The 20363-nt window shown below is 45.4% G+C and overlaps 1 protein-coding gene across 1 annotated transcript; it reads left to right on the top strand.

Moving 5' to 3' along the window:
* The first annotated feature begins 404 nt into the window (after nucleotides 1–404).
* Nucleotides 405–20111, top strand: POFUT3 (protein O-fucosyltransferase 3). Its single transcript, XM_077816526.1, has 7 exons — nucleotides 405–666; nucleotides 5487–5835; nucleotides 7911–8202; nucleotides 15486–16321; nucleotides 18469–19359; nucleotides 19483–19681; nucleotides 20036–20111. The coding sequence occupies exons 2-5, from the start codon at nucleotides 5755–5757 to the stop codon at nucleotides 18691–18693; spliced, it is 1434 nt and encodes a 477-aa protein (XP_077672652.1). The 5' UTR covers nucleotides 405–666; nucleotides 5487–5754; the 3' UTR covers nucleotides 18694–19359; nucleotides 19483–19681; nucleotides 20036–20111.
* The last annotated feature ends 252 nt before the right edge of the window (nucleotides 20112–20363 follow it).

A 20363-nucleotide genomic window follows, 5' to 3' on the forward strand; every position in this document is an offset into this window, starting at 1 on the left:
CATTCACTTTGCACAGGAGTAGAGAGATGCCCACGCAGAGTGATGCAGCAGGCAAGAGAGAATCAGCCTCGCCATTTTTATACTCCACATGTCAACTTTATTTCCAAGTGACACATCTGATCACAGACTTCGCCAAGTGGATGCATTTTAGCCGGCCCTTGGCTGGAGAAGCACAGAGCTCACTGCACACTCCAAACTTTTATGACGCATTTCTTTTTACAACTGAACAGCCCTCCTCTGCCAGAACACAGTGAATCTAAGTCCCGTTAGGAGAGCAGGACTGGCTACAATAACTGCACTGTTATCAAAAAAAAGAAGTCAGCACAGAGAACAGATTTTTGCTGAGATCTCCTTGTCAGGGACTTCCAGGAAGCGCAATCTTCACAAAAATGATAGCACAATTAATGTAGTTAGTTTTCCTTTGCAGAACATTCAGGACCTAGGAAAGATTGGATTCCAATCCTGGCTGAAGCTCTGCTTGGCAATAGGACTCGTGAAACTATGGATACTGGATTCCCAGGAACTCAGAGGGATTCTCTGCATATTTATTTTGCTAAGAGAAATATTCTGAGCTCCAGGTTTTTATCCTGATCTCGAACAGCTGCACAAACTGAAAGTAAAAAGAGCATAGCAACAATGGCCTAAGAGCCCTGCAGTTTTCCTGAGGTAAGGGGAAAAATCATCACTGGTGTGGATTTCTTGGTTATCTAACAGCATAGGATGCAGTGATGCTGAGAAAGATGCAAAGAGCTGTCTGCAACCCGTAAAGGGCTGAGATGGAGAACGGGATCAGCAAACCCTAGAGCCTTTGATTGCTGTTATGAACTGTTTAAGCAGATGTAGTTCGATGTTGGAAAACAAATAATCTGTGTGTTGCTGGGCTGTACAATCTGGCATTTTGAATAGACGAGGTTTCCAAAATGCATTTGTGTGAATTTAAATGAGGTTGTTTCGCTCCATAAGAGACTAAAAGTTTGTAATGTATTCCAATCATTGCTCAAATCCCAAACATCTCCACCCATTTTGAAATTCATGGACAGTCCTGATAGTCATAGGTGGCCAGCTAAGCTTTCAAAATAACTAGGGGTGCTACCATAAAACAAATATTTACTGTTACCACTATTTGAAAGTTCTGAACTTACTTTGGGCATTGCAAATTCAGTATGCTGGCAGTGCATCAGCACATGATCCTGTAATATCATCACCGACGGCAGACACAACATGCCAATATGTGAAGAAAGTAAATGTCACCCCCCCATCCTCCAAAATTAGCAACTCTAGTCTAATTTCTGGCTGGAAATTTTTACTCAGTCAGATTCTTAGTTTTGATCTAAGCAGGAAAAGAAATGGTCCATTGTATTAAAGGCACTGAACTGAGTTCTGTTGTGCTCTGAATGTAGATATTCTGGGTTTACACCAGTCTAACAGAAGGTAGAATTTGGTCCACTATATATGTGCACTATGTTTCCTGTGCACTTCAAGCACTGCAGTGAACCACCAGAACACGTGGCTTGATTTCCAAAAGTGCTGAGCACCTAGGCCGTATTGCCAACCCCAAAGCATTCAAAACTCATGAGACAGGCCTAAAAAAAATACATTTTGTGTTCTTTGTCTTCTGGTTTCTCAGCTTTCAGAGTGGACTCATGTTTTCAAAATCTTCTCCGCAGTGATAAAGATTATTTGAAACCTAAGTTTTTAAAAACAGAAGCTGAGATTGGCATGTATTCATGTGACGTCGGGAGCTGCGGCTTTAATAAAAATGTCAAATCCACGAGGCATGTAATAAAAATCCAGTGTTGCCAACTCTCGCCACCCATTTTTAAAAAGTCATGGCATAGCATATTTAACTGCTTTCCCCTCCCTTCTCAAGGGAACACAGTGCCAGATTTCCAAGAGCGCTCAGCAGCCAGCAGCTCATACAGAATAACAGGAGCTGTTGAGGCACTGAGCACATTTGAAAAAGGCTGGTTCATTTAGGTACCTAAATGGGAGCTTAGCTCTTCTGACAATCTGGCCCTTACTATTGTGAGATGAAGCACAGAGCTGTGAATGCCCCAAAGGAGTTAGACATCCAGGTCCCAGTTTCGGGCACCACTGACATGCAAACAACTCCAGCTAAAATGCTATAGGTGCCTAACCTCCCTCAGCTCCTCAGTTCCTTAGGCACTTATGTTTCTGCCTCTGAGCATGTGCGTTGCTGCCTCCTTGTGGGTGTCTGGGTGCTTAGCTCCCATCTAACCCTCCGAGAGATTCACAAACCAGGGCCGCCTACTGGATCAGGTCTCTGAGGCAAGTTCACAGTGATGACAAATCCTTATAACATTTAACCCCGTGGTTAGGGTACTCACCTGGCAGTCTTACCATGCCACCCTTACTGCTCCACTGTGGCTAGGCGGCGCTGCCTTCAGAGCTGGGTGCGCAGCCAGCAGCTGCTTCTCTCTGCTCTTCCTTCAGAGCTCACCCCACCCCAAATACATTCTGTGCCCCCCAGTCTGAGAACTGAAAACAGCAGTGTGAGCAGCATGGCAGGGGACAGCGAGCAGCGCCTGTGGGAACATGAGCAGCCTGGTGGCGGGAGCCCTTCCTGATTGGGGAAGGGTGGCTATAGGGGGGCTAAGGCAAATTTTGGGGTGACTATAGCCCCACAAGCCCCCCCCAGTACTGCCCCTGTTGGTTTGGACCCTGAGTCGCTGTAGATTCAATAGGCCCCCATCCAACCCGAACTAGATGCGTACACCTTCATCAAAGTCCTGCATGGGCTGGAGCCATTACACCTCCTTGCTTGGTGCTGTTGGTGAGAGCGAAGGCTTCTGATGAGTCAACACACTCCATCACCCTGGCCACCGTGGAATAAGTGGATAACAGCAATCATCTTCTCCAGGCCACTAAATGTATGAAGGAGTTTCCATAGGCCCTAGCGATTCATTGTGTCAGAGGCCTTGGTCAGGTAGTTAAAGTCCCCCGACTCAGGAGGAAATTTTGTATTCAGTGCTGGGTTTGAATGGTGTGTGGTAAATAAGGGCTAAGGCCACATATTGAATGACGATAATAGAGTTATTGAATAACTACCTATTCACTGAAGGCGGCCGGGTCCCATGGAAAAATAGCATGTGATCATGTAATTAAAGACTGTTTCATAAAATACATGCAAGTAAGGGGGCTGCATTAAGTTTGCACAGGCAGCCTTAATTCTGGCATTTCCTAACTTTAGAGTGCTGAACTTTGTAATGTTAATATGCTTTGAATGTAGTGTTTTTGGATGTTTTATATTAATATTAACTGTTGTGCACAATGAAAATATTAATGAGGAATTCATTTGAATGTGTTTTGTTAACAGAAAGGTACAAAAAGTCTAACGCACTCAAGAGTAAGTAGGTATGGTACCCTTGTAAGCAGATATGGTTGAAGACATTTTGCTTTCCGTCTCATATCTTAAATATAAAATTATTGGACCACTTAAATATTAATCTTAGTATATGAAATACGTAAGGCTTGATCTACACTACAGACTTATGTTGATAGGGTCTACCAGCGGAACTCCTGGTGTAATTTGCCTCCAACAGCTTTGAAACCTTCTAGTTTCCCATTCATCACAATGCGGAGATGTGTGTCCTCTGACTCAGTCTGGTACCATGCAGGAGATCCAGCATTAGCAAAATGGCATCTCTCACTGCCATTGAAACAGGGACAGGGATGACTTAACTGTTTCCATAGTTCATTTCTTAAAGACGCATCGGCCAAATCCTGGTCCTGTGTCATGTGGTAATAAGAGGCCATGGCCCAATATAGCCTTGGGACCCAGATGTGTATTATTTGGACTGGGGCAATGCATTGTAAGTGAAAGGGGACTTCTCTGTTCAATTTAAACAAATGTTTAAGTCTGGACAGTGGGGTTATTTCTGTGCATGCTTCGTAGCTACTTTCCATATATCTTCCATAATTCATTCCAGGCCAGACTTGCAGACATGCTGGATCCAGGCAAAGCAACTGGGACTGAACTGTTAGTTTGGCCCTGTATTTCAGATCTTATTGGGAGTTACAAAATATAGGCCTTACACCTCCTGCCTTGCACCTTGTGTAGCTAGTGGCGCTGGAAAGTTTTTAGTAATTGGGGTGCTGAAAGCCAGCCCCCTTACACCTTTCTGCCCCCCTCCCCCCCCGGTCTCCCTGAGCTGAGGCTGGGAGCAGGGCTGTGTCTCTGGGAGTGGGGGACCCGGACAAGGGGTAAGGGGGCCAAGGCCACAGCTGGGGGTGGGCGTGGGGCCAGGAGCAGAGCCTCGGGCAGGGGCCAGCAGCCAGGACACCACGTGCGGGACCAAGAGCTGAGCCCCAGCTGTGGGCCCAGCCGTGGGGCTCTGGGAGTGGAGCCCTGGGAGCAGGGGACCAGGTGCAGGGCGGGCCTCGGGAGAGGAGACCTGGGAGTGGGGGGTGGGGCGGGGCCAGGCACAGGGCCAGCAGCCAGGGAGTGGGGCTGCAGGAACAGAGCCCTGGGCGCGGGGCCAGGAGTGGGGCTGGCAGCCAGGACCCAAGTCCCAGATGAGGGGTTGAGGGGTGGAGTGCGGGCGGAGAGCCGGGAGCAGGGCATAGGCATGGGAAGCACCCCCAGTTTTATACATGGAGCCAGTGGCTGGGGAGCGGGGCATGGGGATAGCCCCCGGGACCGGAGCCAGGGAGTGGATCCCTGGGTGTGGGGTCAGTGGCCCCGCATACAACCTGGGAGTGCTACAGCACCCCCCGCACCCCTGCTTCCCATGCTGATGTGTGCAGCCCATTATACCATGCAAAGGGCATGTAAAACACGCCAACATCAGCAGGCTAATATTTCAGCCCTATGCTGCACAGATGTAGAACGTGGTGGCAAACTCATTGGGCAACATTTGCTGCTGCTGCAACTAGCTTCTGTGGGGCACAGTTGAGAGGGGGAATCACAAAGGAGCCGGTCGCAGTTCCACGGTTCTAAGGCCAGTTTGAGGCCAGCCAGGCATAAATTAGAGCAACCTAGTGGGTGCTCTAATCCTCTCCAGCTGGTGATGTCCACAAGGGGGTCTCTAGGCACTGTCTTGATAGCAAGGACGAGTAATAATAAATGGTTTCTGATGGGACGGATAGAGGTATTTCTCACTCTTGTTATTAGACTGAGTTCTCAGACTCATAAGTGTTAGGTAAATTGTCAGGCTCTGATCATTTACACCTGTGTACAGTGAGTGCAAATCAGAATCCTCCGCTCAGAGACACAGGTGTTTTTACAGGTATTTTACACCCATTTTTCACAAGGGTCAATGCCCAGGAGGTTCATGTCAGTGGAGAATGAGGCCCTGTCTAGGTTGTTAGTGTGCTTAGCAGGCCTGGCTTCTATCTGGAACGTATGTAGTAACGGTATCAGCTAAGTGCATCTCAGTGTTCCACTTGGTACTAATTTTAACTGCACTTTTGTTGACAGCACATATGTTTCTAATATTTGCCCCTTCACTCTGTGTTTGATTTAGTCAGTCCATCCACCTCCAAGGTATCTTTGGTTCAGAACGCTGCTCTGATGTCTACAGAAGAACACAGTCCTGTCTAGACATTGAACCAAACACTGAGCTTGGAATACAGTCCTTGATGGAGCCTCCTTCTGAGCAGCTGTGGCCATTGAGAAAAACAATGACAGAATGGGAAAGCACAGCAGGAATGACTGAAGCTGTAGGAGGAGCTGGTATCCCTGATAACAGGCCTTGACCACCACTTGGCACTCTGTGGGCCTGGCAGCACAGCATGATTAGAATTGGAAGGAAGAAACTTTGGGCATCTTTATTCTGCTTTACGGCCTTCTTTTTTCTTCTTGTTACACTCCAGGTACAGTTAATCCTCGGATTGGGTAGCTGAAGAGTTCTAGTCGTGGAAGGGAGGGAAAAGAGATCATGTGGTTGCACTCCAACTGTTACACAATTCCGGCAGGACAAAGATGTCATTAAAGGCCCTAAATATTTTCATTAATAAATAACACTTTAAGAAGAATCTTTGTAAAGAATTTCTACTAGTTGTGTACTTCACTGAGAGCACAGGGCTAGAGGGGAAAGGTAAATGAATTAATAACTTCCTTACAAAATAAGGAGAAAAGACAAAACCCAAAGGCAAAAAGTCAATGTGGGTAATAAGGGCTTAGAAAACTTTTAGTAATACTAATCATATATAAAAAATGAAAACAAAAGTCCACAATTACTTCAAAGTCTGATCTTTCTCCTTTTTTTGAATTATTATTTATAGGCATTCATCAGTAGCCCTTCTCCTCCAGACAAATGAAATTTTGATGCATGTTTAAAGATGTCTAAAATCATTAATAATTTTGGACTGAGCTACTGACTGCAAACTGTGGCCAGGAAGCCCTGAGACAATTGACAGAGTTGAGAAAGTGTTCTCAGAGCTGGGTGTCTCCTGGAGCATTGTCTCCAACGCATTGTCCTTTGATCATAATATCACAAAACTCCTAAATCCCAGCTGTTTGGACCTGCAGCCATTCCATAGTAGCCCGGGACTTGTCTGGCCACCTGTTCAATACTTGGGAAAGTATAGACCACCAGGGAAACCTAGGTGCTGCCACGAATGGTGATGGTGACTCAGTAAGTGGCATTCTTCCTTCCAAGTCTGTACTGACACAATGGCCATTTATGGTGGTAGGAAGCACAGCGTCAGGCCAGCAAAAAAGTCTGATATGAAAGATAAATATGTTCATCTTTTTCCATAATATATAAATAAGCATACCCATTGCAGAGTATATTTAATTAGCATATCTTTGGGCAGAAGAAAACAGGCCCATTCCTCCTGCGGTATCTTCAGGGCAGTTTCTCCTCTTCCCCTGGAGGAGGCTGGGGCTTCATTTCCCCTTTCCCACCCCAGAATTGTCCTTTGTCCTGCATTTTGCTGATCTTCTTCTCCTGAAGTCTGAGCCCCTCCTCCCCAGCCCCCAGGGTCTCTCTCTGTCTGCTGTGTGCCCACTTACTTCCACCCAGAGCAGCTGGGAGGAAAGCAGTGGGACTTGGCTCTGCCCCACAGCATGCCAGCCAGCACAGCTGAACCAGTTTGGAGGTATCTTAATTTGCTGCTGTTTTAGACCAGACTGGCCTTTATTAATAGATAGCAACCATGGCTCATGTAAGTCAGTCTTGGCTTGCTGACAGACTCCTCTAGACTGCAATCTCAATAGCTCTTACAAGCTAAGCGGGTTCATTTGGTCCGGCCAAGAGTTGGATGATATAATCATAGATATCAGAGTGTAACCCTCCCCCTTGCCCCCAACTATTAAGCACTCATCCTTCGCCCTGCACACAAAGAACCATTTATAGTGTGCAACGTAACAAGAAGGTTTTAGTGATCCTACAAAACCCGGGGCAATTTTGTGTATTCTTGAGCACCTCTTCTCTTGTATTTTCACTGTTTACTGACACCTCCCTTTTCTAGAGCATGCCTGTAACAGGCAGGGCTTGGATGACCAGATGTCCTGTTTTTAAAGGGACAGTCCCGTTTTTTGGGACTTTTTCTTATATAGGTGCCAATTACCCCCCATCCCCCGCCCCGTTTTTTCACAGTTGCTATCTGGTAACCCTAGGCAGGGCTAATTTTAAAAATGGGCCTTCCTCCATTTTGTAAGTCTTTATGAGACAGACAGCAGAAGGTATATTATAAACTACCAGTTTCAAGGTGAATAAATTACTTTGTCTACTTAAATTCCCTTTACAGTTTCAAATGGGTATAGTATTTTTCACTTCTATACTAAAACAGCCATGAAGTGCTGCTTAATGCTACTAAACAGCTGCCAAAGTCTCCCAAGAGATGGCTGCATTTCACTGACAAACACAAGGAAATTAGCATCTGCTAGCCAAACTGTATGTCCCTGGCCATGCAAGTTATGATGTATGTGTTTTTCTCCAAAGGTGGTTCTTGAACTGGGCAAGTCTGAAAGGAAGATAAAAGTCTCCAGTTTACAAGATGGTTCATTAAAACTGGAGGAGCAGCGGAAACATGCATATCAGTTTTTTAATAAACAGGAACTCTACAGCTATACCAGGAGAGTTTTAGATGCGGACAGATACCCTATCCTGCTCTGGTGGTCCCCGCTGACTGGCGAGACTGGGAGGTTAGGTCAGTGTGGACAGAATGTCTGTTTCTTTACTATCAAGAGGACCTACCAGCATAATCACATGACAAAAGCCTTTCTCTTCTATGGTAAGGAACTAAGTCATTTTAAATGAGTGAGTTCCCTCCCCTCTGCTATTTCTCTGTTATAGATCAAGTACAGAGCAACTGTAACCCTCCACAGCAGAAGTTGTTAAAGTCTGTCTGGTGACAAAGTGCACCAGCAAGTATCTCTACTTGCACATAAAGTGTAGTTCTACTCTGAAAAGTGATCCTGGGAAATGGCATTGTGGAATTACTTGTGCATTGTCTCTGGCTGACTTCTAGATCAAATGTGCTTGGTTTACATGTGACATGGACATTCTTCTCCCTGCCCACCCTGAAAAGCCAGCCTCAGATCTGAGAGTCAAGCTTGTTTCTTTCCTAGCCTCACCAATTTGCCTTATGTGATAACAGCCCCATTCCCTTCCATGCCAAAGGGGTAACTAGTTGACTGTGAGTGGAACTCAGTAAACAGTTGCCATTGACGATGCCCAAAGAGTAGAATCTACCTCTCTCTCTGAGCAGTGTTGGCTTTGCAGGGTAGCAGAAGTCAAAAGCAGAAACAACATTTTTGTCACTAAAGTAAGCAGATATAACTTGAAGTGCATCAGTTAAGAAGCTGCAATTTTTACAGAGTTTCTTTTTAGAGAAAAACTGCATTTTATGCATTCAGTGCGAGGAAGATTTTTTTATTCTCTGACTGTAAGCGGCCATCAACTAAAATGTCTGATATTAGAAGATTATTTCTGGGTTCAGCACCTTGATTCATTAGCTCAGAGGGGCACATGTGGTTTATTTTTTTTTTAAACAAAATGTGAACCACAGGAAACAAATGGCTTTTGATAATCAGTGAGCTTTATTTAACACTGAACTGCAAACTTCCCACCTCTTCCATTCTGAGAGCTCTAAATTACACCCAATTCCAAAGGGTAAGTAGGTCAGTTTAGTTTATTGGTGAGCCTGTGCTGAAGCATGAATGGGAAGAAAAAATAGCAAAGGGATCAAAAGCTGACCCATTTTAAATGAAAGGAAACCAAAGCTTACATCACATGGATACTATAAAGTCTGTGATATTTCTGGCCTATGACAGTGCTTCTGTTTGCCACCCCCAGCTCTAGCAGAAGTACAATTTGGTCATTGTACCAAGCTTGAGGAAATGATTAAATATACTTAATTAAACTGGAATGCATATATTAGCAAAAAGACCCTCCAAGTACTTTTTTTTAATCACAATGATTTTGAAACCTTTTGAAAGGCAAATTCAAAAATGTTAGTTTTTACAATAGCAGGGAATGATCTATCACTGCCAGTAAAGGCAGACTCAAAGCTCGTATATTATATTAAATGCGAAAAAGAAACCCTGTATTAATGCAAGGCTGTTACATATTTAAACACAGCAAAGTTAAGGAATGCATAAAGCAAGCTCTCATATTAGCATTAACTTGCCTTTATTGTACATTATGGATAAGCTTTTCAGAAGGTCAGCCATCTCCTGGAGGGTGCAGTTTGCTCCTGTGAAGTTTGCACCTGCCATTGTCTTATGGGTGGAGATCTGGGTGTTTGCATCTCAAGATCTCAACCTGTGGGCCGCTTGCGGCCCAATCAGCACAGAGCTGCGGCCCACGTGACATCCTCAGGGCCATACGGGTAGTATTGGATGCGGCCCACAATGGTAAATAGGTTGAGAACCACTGCCCTAGATACCTGCCAGGGAATTGCATCCCCAAGGGAGAAGCTTCCCTGCTCTGCCTCTGAAATTTTTGCCTATGGATATTCAGAAGGTTTCGTGCCTTAAAGTAAAAGAAGAAGGTGCTTTTCGGTGGAATTGTTTTACTAGCAATACTTGCTTTTGTTTATGGTGAATCATCCTTGTTTACTCTCCCAGGCATCCTGTGTGGGTGATGTCTCTACAGAGGCACTGCTGACCTGTCATTTTTCTTCTTTGAAAAGTATCACACAGAGGGCCCATCCTCTCCTCAGAGTTCAGGGTTCTGTTCAAAGGTGAAGTGTTGCCTCCAACAGTGGATTTTACTCCTGCCCTTGGGAAGGTTTCCAGGCAGTTCCTTTTTAAAAACTGGGATCACAGCGTTTACATTTGCAGGGAGAGCTCCTGCTTCCTCTGGATTTAGGAGCCAACTAAGAGTATATCTCCACTGCAGTCAGAGATGTGATTGAAGCTAGGGTAGCCATTCTGCCTAGCTTTAATCTAGCTAGAATGACAAAAATAACGGTATAGATGTGGGGGCACGGACCCCAGCATGGGCTAGTAATGTGACTATGTACCTAGGGTCCCATGTGTGCTGAAACCCGTGCTGTTGCATTTACATTGCTATTTTTAGCCACACTAGAAAGCTAGCTCAGGTATATCTCTCTTAGCTTCCATCACACCCCGGATTGCAGTGGAGACAAACCCTCAGAAGGTTCTGCCAGGAGCCAAGGCAGCAGCTGCTAGAAGTGAACCTCTTGGCAGGGGATGGTGTCCCAACTATCAAAGCTGCAGACATGAGAATTTGAAGGGTACGTCTACACGGCAGTCATGGAGTGTGATTGCAGCTGATGCAAAGCCCGGCTTGACAAAACCCTGGCTGGGATGATTTAGCTGGTGTTGGTTCTGCTTTAAGCAGGGGGTTGGACTAGATGACCTCCTGAGGTCTCTTCCAACCCTGATCTTCTATGATTCTATGATGTGGACATGCCCAAACCAGCTTTAATCCAGCTGGCTTGAACACTGGAGCAGAGAAACCAGGCAGTGCATGCTCAGTATAGGCTGGCCATGCAGCTTCACTGCTCTAGTAGCTGAGCTAGGCAGATGAAATCTAGCTCGGGTATGTCTGCACAAGCTGAAATCGCACCCTGTGATTGCAGTGTACACATACCTTAAGAGCCAGGGGAGTTCTACCCTCTCTACCCCTGGGAGATGAGACCCTGCGTGCAAGGTGCTTTCAAAGGAGCAGAGCCTTTTCACATCCCCCATTCCCCTCTGTACTTTGCCACGTATCACAGGTTTCCTAATTAATACTTTGGAGACTATAATTATGAGTGCTTTCCATCAAAAAGTTGGAGTGTGCTAATAAAGTTTGCAGATGATACAAAGCTGGGAGGTATTGCCAATTTAGAGAAGGACCGGGATATCATACAGGAGGATTTGGATGACCTTGTAAACTGGAGTAATAGTAATAAGATGAAATTTAATAGTGAGAAGTGTAAGGTCATGCATGTAGGGATTAATAACAAGAATTTTAGTTATAAGCTGGGGACGCATCAATTAGAAGTAACGGAGGAGGAGAAGGACTTTGGAGTATTGGTGCATCACAGGTTGACTATGAGCCACCAATGTGATATGGCCGTGAAAAAAGCAAATGCGATCTTGGGATGCATCAGGTGAGGTATTTCCAGTAGAGATAAGGAGGTGTTAGTACCGTTATACAAGGCACTGGTGAGACCTCATCTGGAACACTGTGTGCACTTCTGGTCTCCCATGTTTAAGAAGGATGAATTCAAACTGGAACAGGTACAGAGAAGGGCTATTAGGATGATCCGAGGAATGAAAAACCTGTCTTATGAAAGGAGACTCAAGGAGCCTGGCTTGTTTAGCCTAACCAAAAGAAGGCTGAGGGGAGATATGATTGCTCTCTATAAATATATCAGAGGGATAAATACCGGAGAGGGAGAGGAATTATTTAAGCTCAGTACCAATGTGGACACAAGAACAAATGGATATAAACTGGCCATCAGGAAGTTTGATTTGAAATTAGATGAAGGTTTCTAACCACTCGAGGAGTGAAGTTCTGGAACAGCCTTCCAAGGGAAACAGTGGGGGCAAAAGACCTATCTGGCTTCAAGATTAAACTCGATAAATTTATGGAGGAGAAGGTATGATGGGATAACACAATTTTGGCAATTAATTGATCTTTAACTATTCATGGTAAATAGGCCCAATGGCCTGTGATGGAATGTTAAATGGGGTGGGATCTGAGTTATTACAGAGAATTCTTTCCTGGGTATCTGGCCAAATTTGGGGTCAGGAAGGAATTTTCCTCCAGGGCAGATTGGAAGAGGCCCTGGGGGTTTTTCACCTTCCTCTGCAGCATGGGGCACGGGTCACTTGCTGGAGGATTCTCTGCACCTTGAAGTCTTTAAACCATGGTTTGAGGACTTCAATAGCTCAGACATAGGTGAGAGGTTTATTGCAGGAGTGGGTGGGTGAGATTCGGTGGCCTGCATTGTGTGGGAGGTCAGACTAGATGATCATAATGGTCCCTTCTGACCTTAATATCTATGAATCTATGAATCTTGTTCCACCTTCTTTATCTCATCATAATCTTATTAATTCCCCTTTGTTCCACAGTGGCAGGTACTGTCATCATCTCAAGATTAATTGTGTGGTATTGGAATCATTTTAGGGCTTTTACCTCGACTGCGTATTTCTACAGGCTTCCCTTTGCCCAATCTTCCTCTTCTCAGTTAGTCAGTTTTACACTCCCATTTACAGTCCCTCATCTCACTCTGCTTTCTTGCATCCTCTCTGTAGTCTCGTTTTTCTTGACACCTCCAAGAGGAAGTGTACATGTAAAAGTCAGGGAAGTCAAGGTTACTCTGAAGTCTATGGTATTTCACTATCCTTACTCTTCATCTCTTCCTAACACCACTTAAAAGCATGTTTTAAAAAGAAAATAGCCCTCATGAGCTACTGTTCTAATAATTCACCTCCACTGCTAGCAGCTCACATTGCAATAACACAGCGAAAACAGAAAAAACAAGGGTCATTTTCCTATATGCGGTATGATGCCTCATCATGGGAACATACAGTCACCACACAGAATCACATGTAAAAAGAAGAGGATACAGAATGCTTTAACTCCCCCAAATACCATCCATTGTCCTTTATGACTCTTGCACTAGTGGTATTAGGATTTTATACCTCCACCCATCATTGTAGGAGCTGGTTGGATTGAAGGGAGTGTCATTCTTATGCTGGGAAGTCTTTTCCAAAGAATTAGGTCTTGCTGCATTTCCTAAAGATGGTCAGACTTTGGCTTCGCATGATGACCTCTGAAAGTTTGTTTCATGGCCAGATCCCCTTGATTGAGAATAATGATTAAAATATCACATCCAAAGTACTGTACTAGTACTTAAACTACAATCAAATAATACATACCGTAGTCCCCAGCCAATAAATTGTCCTGATGTAATTTTTTTAAGCACTTTGCAAGACACCCAAGACACAAATCACAGACTAATCAAATGAACTTCACGCAAAAAGTACTGGAGATACAGCAGTGGTTCTCAAACTAGGGCCGCCGCTTGTTCAGGGAAAGCCCCTCGCCGGCTGGGCCGGTTTGTTTACCTGCCGCGTCTGCAGGTTCGTAGAATCATAGAATATCAGGGTTGGAAGGGACCTCAGGAGGTCATCTAGTCCAACCCCCTGCTCAAAGCAGGACCAACCCCCCAATTTTTGCCCCAGATCCCTAAATGGCCCCCTCAAGGATTGAACTCACAACCCTGGGTTTAGCAGGCCAATGCTCAAACCACTGAGCTATCCCTCCCCCCAGTTATCCCTCCCTCGCCGATCCAGGCCAATGGGGGCTGTGGGAAGTGGCGTGGGCCGAGGGATGTGCTGGCCGCCCTTCCTGCAGCCCCCATTGGCCTGGAGCGGTGAACCGCGGCCAGGGGGAGCCACGATCAGCTGAACCTACGGACACAGCAGGTAAACAAACCAGCCCGGCCCGCTGGGGGCTTTCCCTGAACAAGTGGTGGCCCTAGTTTGAGAACCACTGAGCTACAGTGTATGATTTACCACCACGCTCTGGCTGCTTTGGGCCATTCTAGTGATGCAAAGCAGCCAAAAACCCAGTCTAAGGGGACAGTTGAATGGCCAAGTTTATGGCCACTTTGCATTGCTGGAGTGGTCTGAGTGAATCCGTCCCAAATATCCATTTGTCTGGTTTAATTCTCTTACCTGTTATAACACCTTGATATTTGGTTACTAAAGCTTTTTGGAATAATGTCTTTCTTTTTCTTATCCGGGGGAGGGGAGTGGAAGTAAGGTTACTTTAAAGGTAAATGGGCCCAAGCTCCGATAAGCATGTGTAATTATTGGGGTTACTGTGTACCCCAAACCTCTAGGGGTGCCACTAGCATGCCTAATGTACCCCATTTTGAAGGCAGGCACAGCAGGTAGGTCTTGTAGGCGCTAGCCCTGGTGGGTCCCAATAGCCAATCAGACACATGGCTAAGGAAAGGGCTACTAGGGCTGGCAGGAAAGGAGAAAGGTCGCCGATACCCTGGATACAGAAGCTTAGTTACAGTTCGAAGTGAGCAATAGTGGTTCTCGTTTGGGCCCCTGGGGCAGTCCAATCGAGAGGCAGGGCACTTCAGGCCTAGTGCCTGGGGTGCCCTCTCCAGTCCAATCTGTACTCAAGCAAATAAGCATCTGCAGGCTTCCAAGCCAGGCTCAGTTAGTGTCTCTCATTGGGGGTCCCCTTTGCACAGGCTCCCTGCCCAGCTGCTGCTGCTTGCCCAAAAGCCCCACAGAGACCTGCACCCAGCTATGATGTCCAGCAGTCACAGCCTGTCCATTTGCAGCACAGTTCCCAAGGCTTCTCTCCAGCTTCCTGCTGCTAAGTGGCTCCCACTCCTAAGTCCCAAACAGGGCCCTGGCACATCCTCGTTCAGGACCTTACCTGGCCAGGGGAAGGGGATGCACAGTGAGGAGGAGGCTCATGGGAGTTGAAGTCCCTAGCTTTGCAGATCCATCACACATGATTCATCTTAATAGTAACTCATATTCTCCAAGGCCCATAATCTGAGAATTTGGTTACACGAGAACGTGTGGTACAGATCCCCACATCCCCACACTGGTGTTTATTGTTGTGCGGTAATTATTGGTTTCATAATTATGACTATTGTATCTGGAATTTTATTTTGACTCTGTGGCCCTTCGTTCCAGAGAAGGAAGCAATCCTGTTATTTCGAAGTGTCTTACAACAATTAAAAATAATAATGAGTCAACTAAAACGCAAAATTAACACAACCCTTTTTGGCCTAACTGTAAGCTAAAACACTGCTATTCCATTACAGAGTTTACTGGAAATATTAAGAGGCCAGTTGTGCCACCTTTACTTATGGTGAGTAGTACCTTACTACAGAACTAGTCCTTTTGCAGTCAACAGAACCTTACTACACATACAATCGTATTCATTGTGAGTAAGAGTGGCACAGGTAGGCCCGAAGTAAATAACAAGGGCCTTTTACAGTGATTTAAATATATATATTTTTCCTAGTTCAATATATTAAGGATTTGGCTAGTAACATTATTTGTGTTTGTCTAGGTACTGACTTTAATATAGATAGCTTACCCCTCCCTCGTAAACGCCATCACGACTGGGCCCTTTTCCATGAAGAGTCGCCCAAAAACAACTACAAGCTCTTCCACAAACCTACCATCACTTTGTTCAACCATACAGCTACCTTCAGTCGCCACTCCCATCTGCCGCTAACTACTCAGTATCTGGAGGGCATAGAGGTCATAAAGTCTCTGAGATACATGGTTCCGCTGCAAAAGAAGAATAGCTTGAGAAAAGGACTTGCACCGCTTGTGTATGTGCAGTCCGATTGCGACCCTCCTTCAGACCGGGACAGCTACGTGCGTGAGCTGATGAGCTACATCCAGGTGGACTCCTATGGTGAATGCTTGCATAACAGAGACCTTCCTCAGCACCTCAAAAACCCAGCCTCCATGGATGATGGTAACTTCTATAGAATACTTGCTCAGTACAAATTCATTCTTGCTTTTGAAAACGCAGTCTGCGAGGATTACATCACTGAAAAACTCTGGAGGCCCCTCAAGTTGGGAGTGGTACCAGTGTACTATGGGTCCCCCAGCATTATGGACTGGCTTCCTAGCAATAAGAGTGCAATCCTTGTAACAAGATTTTCACATCCCAGAGAGCTGGCGCACTACATCAAGGCACTGGACACAAATGACCAAGAGTATGAGGCCTACCTAGAATGGAAACTGAAAGGAGCCATCTCCAATCAACGACTGCTCACTGCTATCCGAGAACGCAAATGGGGAGTCCAGGATATCACGCAGGACAATTATATTGATGTGTTTGAGTGCATGGTGTGTAATAGGGTGTGGGAAAACATCAGAAGGCAGGAAAAGGTACTCATAACTCTAATTGTGTTTGGGGTTGTTTTCTTTTTAATATAGCTAGCTTTGGTGAACAGAATCTGACTGATCTTCCAACAGGGCTAAAACTCCCATGCCATGCTGACATATACAGACTGATGTACACTTTATTTAGAGAACACTGCCTCGTAAGTTCATCAGTTATGATCATGAGGGGCCACTTGTTAGGGTCAGAGAGTAGTTCTATCTTCTTGGCCTCTCTCCTGGGATTACTAGTTGTGGTGGATTTTTCTGATAGGGACACAGTACACCTGGAATTAGACTGAAACCACAAACTCATGTCATGACTCCCTCAATCATCATGCAGTAAAGATGGGCAGCCACCTTTTCAAAAGTGCCCACTGATTGTAAATTCCACAGAAGTTTAGGTGCCCAATTTCAAGCACCAAGAATGGAGGTACCCAAAATCTATTTTCAATTTTTTCCCCCTTGGTCCTTTATCAATATGAATTGAATTATTTTTACATCTGCTTATCCAAATCAGGAACTGTGCTCACATTTACATTATCACACAAGCTGGCTTGGGACATCTCCTCTACTCTTTTCTACTGTGGCAGTCTGAACTGTAGCGCTTTCTCATCAACCAGCAAGGGGAGACAGAAAACTCTTAGGAAGATGAACTGTACTCATATGCAAAATGGCACTAAGAATACTCAAGTTGTTTTCAGCTACTTGTCTGTTGCTCATTAGTTAAAGGGGATTAAAAATTTTGCCATGCAAATTATTGAGCATTCAGCTTATCTAGGATCCTCAATTCAATGGAGCCTTTAACTGATTGCAAATTTCGGATCAAACAACTTCTTTTTTGCTTAACCATGCAAGTGGAGGAAGCAGGTGTAGGAGAGAGTAACTATAGAACTGAAAGCTGAGATTCTCCTCATTCCCACATTGCTGGGTCTCCCTAATCAAGGAGGCTTCCAGGACCAAAAGGCCCGCTGAGTTCACCAGTGCCCGCTTCATAGCTCCTACCACACAATGCTTATATATTGAAATGATAACAAGTAATTGCTAAACTCTTAGAGTCAGAATCTCAGCTGGTATACATCAGCGCTGCTCTGTCGAAGTCAAGAGAACATCACCAATTTATACGAGCTGAGGCTTTGGCTATTATTCTCTAGGAATCTGATCCTGATCCATTGAAATCAGTGGGAGCTTTGCTAATGACTTCAATGAGCATAGGATCAGACCCCAGAGCAGGGATTAGAATATTTTGCTGAAATGACTCCGTGGATTGGTAGCTACATAGAACCTTTCGCAGTTAGGTTATCAGTTCAGTGCAGCCCAGTTCTGTCTCATCTGGGAGCTTTTACCATCTGGTTTCTTTTTTCGGTGGCCTATATGAAAACTAATTTGGTTTCAGTCCAGTTCCCCGTGAAGAGATGTCTCCCTTCTGAAAATCAGTGCCATGATTACCACTCTCGTGGGTGTGAGAGAGACAAGGAGGTAATATCTTTTACTGGACCAACTTCTGTTGGTGGAAGAGACAAGCGTTTGAGCTTACACAGTGTCCTGAAGAAGAGCTCTGGGAAGCTCGAAAGCCTCTCTCTTCCACCAACAGAAGCTGGTCCAATAAAAGGACCAACCAGCTTGTGTCTCTCATATCCCAACACGGCTACAACGACACTGCAAACAACTCATGTGGATGGGCAGAGAAACCAATCTACGCTTTCACTCTCCAGGGCATGGTTAAGGTACATTATGCAGGGCAGGGTAGGGAAGCTTTCAGTTTCACTGCATGTGCGGTGCCCATTCTATCAAAGCAGGCAGGCAGGTTACAGTCCAGAATGTGAACTTCACAAAGAGGTGTTCCTATGGTGCAAGAAACAGTGAAATATGCTTTCACTGAGAAAGAGAATTTGGGAGGAGAAGAATTCGGGAGGGATAGCTCAGTGGTTTGAGCATTGGCCTGCTAAAACCCAGGGTTGTGAGTTCAATCCTTGAGGGGCCCATTTAGGGATCTGGGGCAAAAATTGGGGATTGGTCCTGCTTTGAGCAGGGGGTTGGACTAGGTGACCTCCTGAGGTCCCTTCCAACCCTGATATTCTATGATTCTAATCAGTGCAGTTATCCATGACCTAGAGTCTAATTAAACCCTTCCTGTGTTTCTCCTCCATTGCCAGGGATTGTCACCCAGGAGATGGAATGCACAAGTTAACCACCTGAGCTGCCCGAAACCTGAGGCTTTCTTGTTCTCCTCTCCAAACATACGCTGGACATCTCTGCGAGAAATGTGGATACCAAGCTTTGAACAATCCAAGAAAGAGGCCCGAGCACTGAGACAGCTGGTGGAAAGGAATATGAATTTTACAGCTCAGGAATTTTGGACACTTGTATTCAAAGAATAAACACGACAGGCTATCGCACAGACTGAGCTCCCCAAAGGAGTGCGCTTTGTAATATTCTTTTGCACACTGCCTTAACATCTGTAGGTCAATAAGTACAGGAAGGAGTTAAACTGTCCTGTAAGATAGAATGCAGTAGGTACAGTACTCAGTAAGTACTGATAAACTACAGAATTACCCGAGCGGTTTTTTAAAAACTATATTTTTATACTAATTGTCATTAGCTTGCACATTTGAGCATTAAGACCTCTACTAAGGAAGGTGCTTAACGCACGTGCCTGATTTTAAGCCTATGAGTAGTCCCAGTGAAGCTAATGGGACCACAGTCACTTGCTTAGTAACAGGCCCTTCCTTGCAGAATCAGGCCCTTCGCCTTCTCTGATCCAAGCGCCCACATCCCGGGGTTGACATCCACAGGCTATGGAATAGTTTATACAATCACATTGGTGTGACCTCTGTGGCAGCGTGCCTTTGAGACAGGTGTAGCGATCAGGCTTGCTGCTGAGTATGTCTGTTTATCATCAGTCCCCTTGGCATTCACAGGTTTAGTTGAGACTTGGCAAGCTAAGACGTCCTGAGGCTGAGAAGGAATGTAAAATGCATCAGTATTTAGCACTGGGAAATTCCAGCTGCTGCTTCCCGGGGACGGAAAGAATGAAAATGTGCTGGGTAAGATTTAACAACCATCTCCTTTTGAAAACATAGAACCCTATGAATTTTTGCCCTCCAGGAGGGTCACTCCAGATTAAATAATTCTGTTTATTCTGTAGTAATCTATTTTCTTTCACGTAGACAATAATAGCCGCACAAAGGTGAAAGGATGCGATTGGCTGAAGCAGGGATTAAATGAAGGACCTGATCCTGCTGCAAAGCCGTCCCTGTGTTGACACTGGAAATGCTACAGTGGCACAGCTGGAACAGAGCTGTCACAGAGTCAAAGTGCCTAGCCCGCTATCGGAGCCAGCCCATGAGGCATATCTGATACCCAGGGGTATGTCTACACTGCAGAAATAACCCCCCCAAACCAAAACTGTGCAACGAGTCTCAGAGCCTGAGTCAACTGCGGGACTTGCACTACCGGGCTCAAAATAGCGGGCAAGGCGTTCCCGCTCAGTCTGCAGCCAGTCTGGGAGACCAGCCCAAGTGGGAACATCCACACTACTATTTTTAGCCCTGTTGCATGAGCCCAAGTCAGTTGACTCAGGCTCAGACTGGCTGCCTTGTTTTTGGTTTGCAGTGTAGACGTACCCTGACATGCAGTCTTCAAAAAAATTGCCTGTTTTACCTTTTAACGTAACACCAAGAGCTGTAAAATATTGCGCTCTCTCTCTCTCTCTCTTTTAAGAAGCTGTGAAGAGGGTTGATGCTGGAATGATCGGGCCATCTGAGACCGATGAACTAAGCATAAAGTAGGAGAACAATGGAGCGACTAACTTAGAAATCTTACACTGAATCAATGACTAAGGAAGTAATTAAAGACATACAATATAAGAATTACTGTGTTCATTTCAGTGCAGCATGGGCCCTGGTCACACTGCTGGTGCATGACTGGGCTCTCTCCTGCACACAGGATGCTGAGATGGGGTGGCACCCGTTGGAAATTCAGCCAAATACGTACTCAGGCGAGGCATTAGAGAAAGTTGCAGAGGGATCTTGAAAGCTGTAGGTGCTGC

This window comes from Eretmochelys imbricata, chromosome 5 (genome assembly GCF_965152235.1).
Source record: "Eretmochelys imbricata isolate rEreImb1 chromosome 5, rEreImb1.hap1, whole genome shotgun sequence".
Classification (NCBI taxonomy): Eukaryota; Metazoa; Chordata; order Testudines; family Cheloniidae; genus Eretmochelys; species Eretmochelys imbricata.

What these genes read in the sequence shown, in the direction of transcription:
- POFUT3 (XM_077816526.1), top strand. Translation starts at nt 5,755, where the DNA reads ATGATTAGAATTGGAAGGAAGAAACTTTGGGCATCTTTATTCTGCTTT. An exon ending in TTCTTCTTGTTACACTCCAG is followed by an intron (nt 5,836 to 7,910) that starts GTACAGTTAATC and finishes TTTTCTCCAAAG; the next exon opens with GTGGTTCTTGAACTGGGCAA. An exon ending in ACATCAGAAGGCAGGAAAAG is followed by an intron (nt 16,322 to 18,468) that starts GTACTCATAACT and finishes CTCCATTGCCAG; the next exon opens with GGATTGTCACCCAGGAGATG.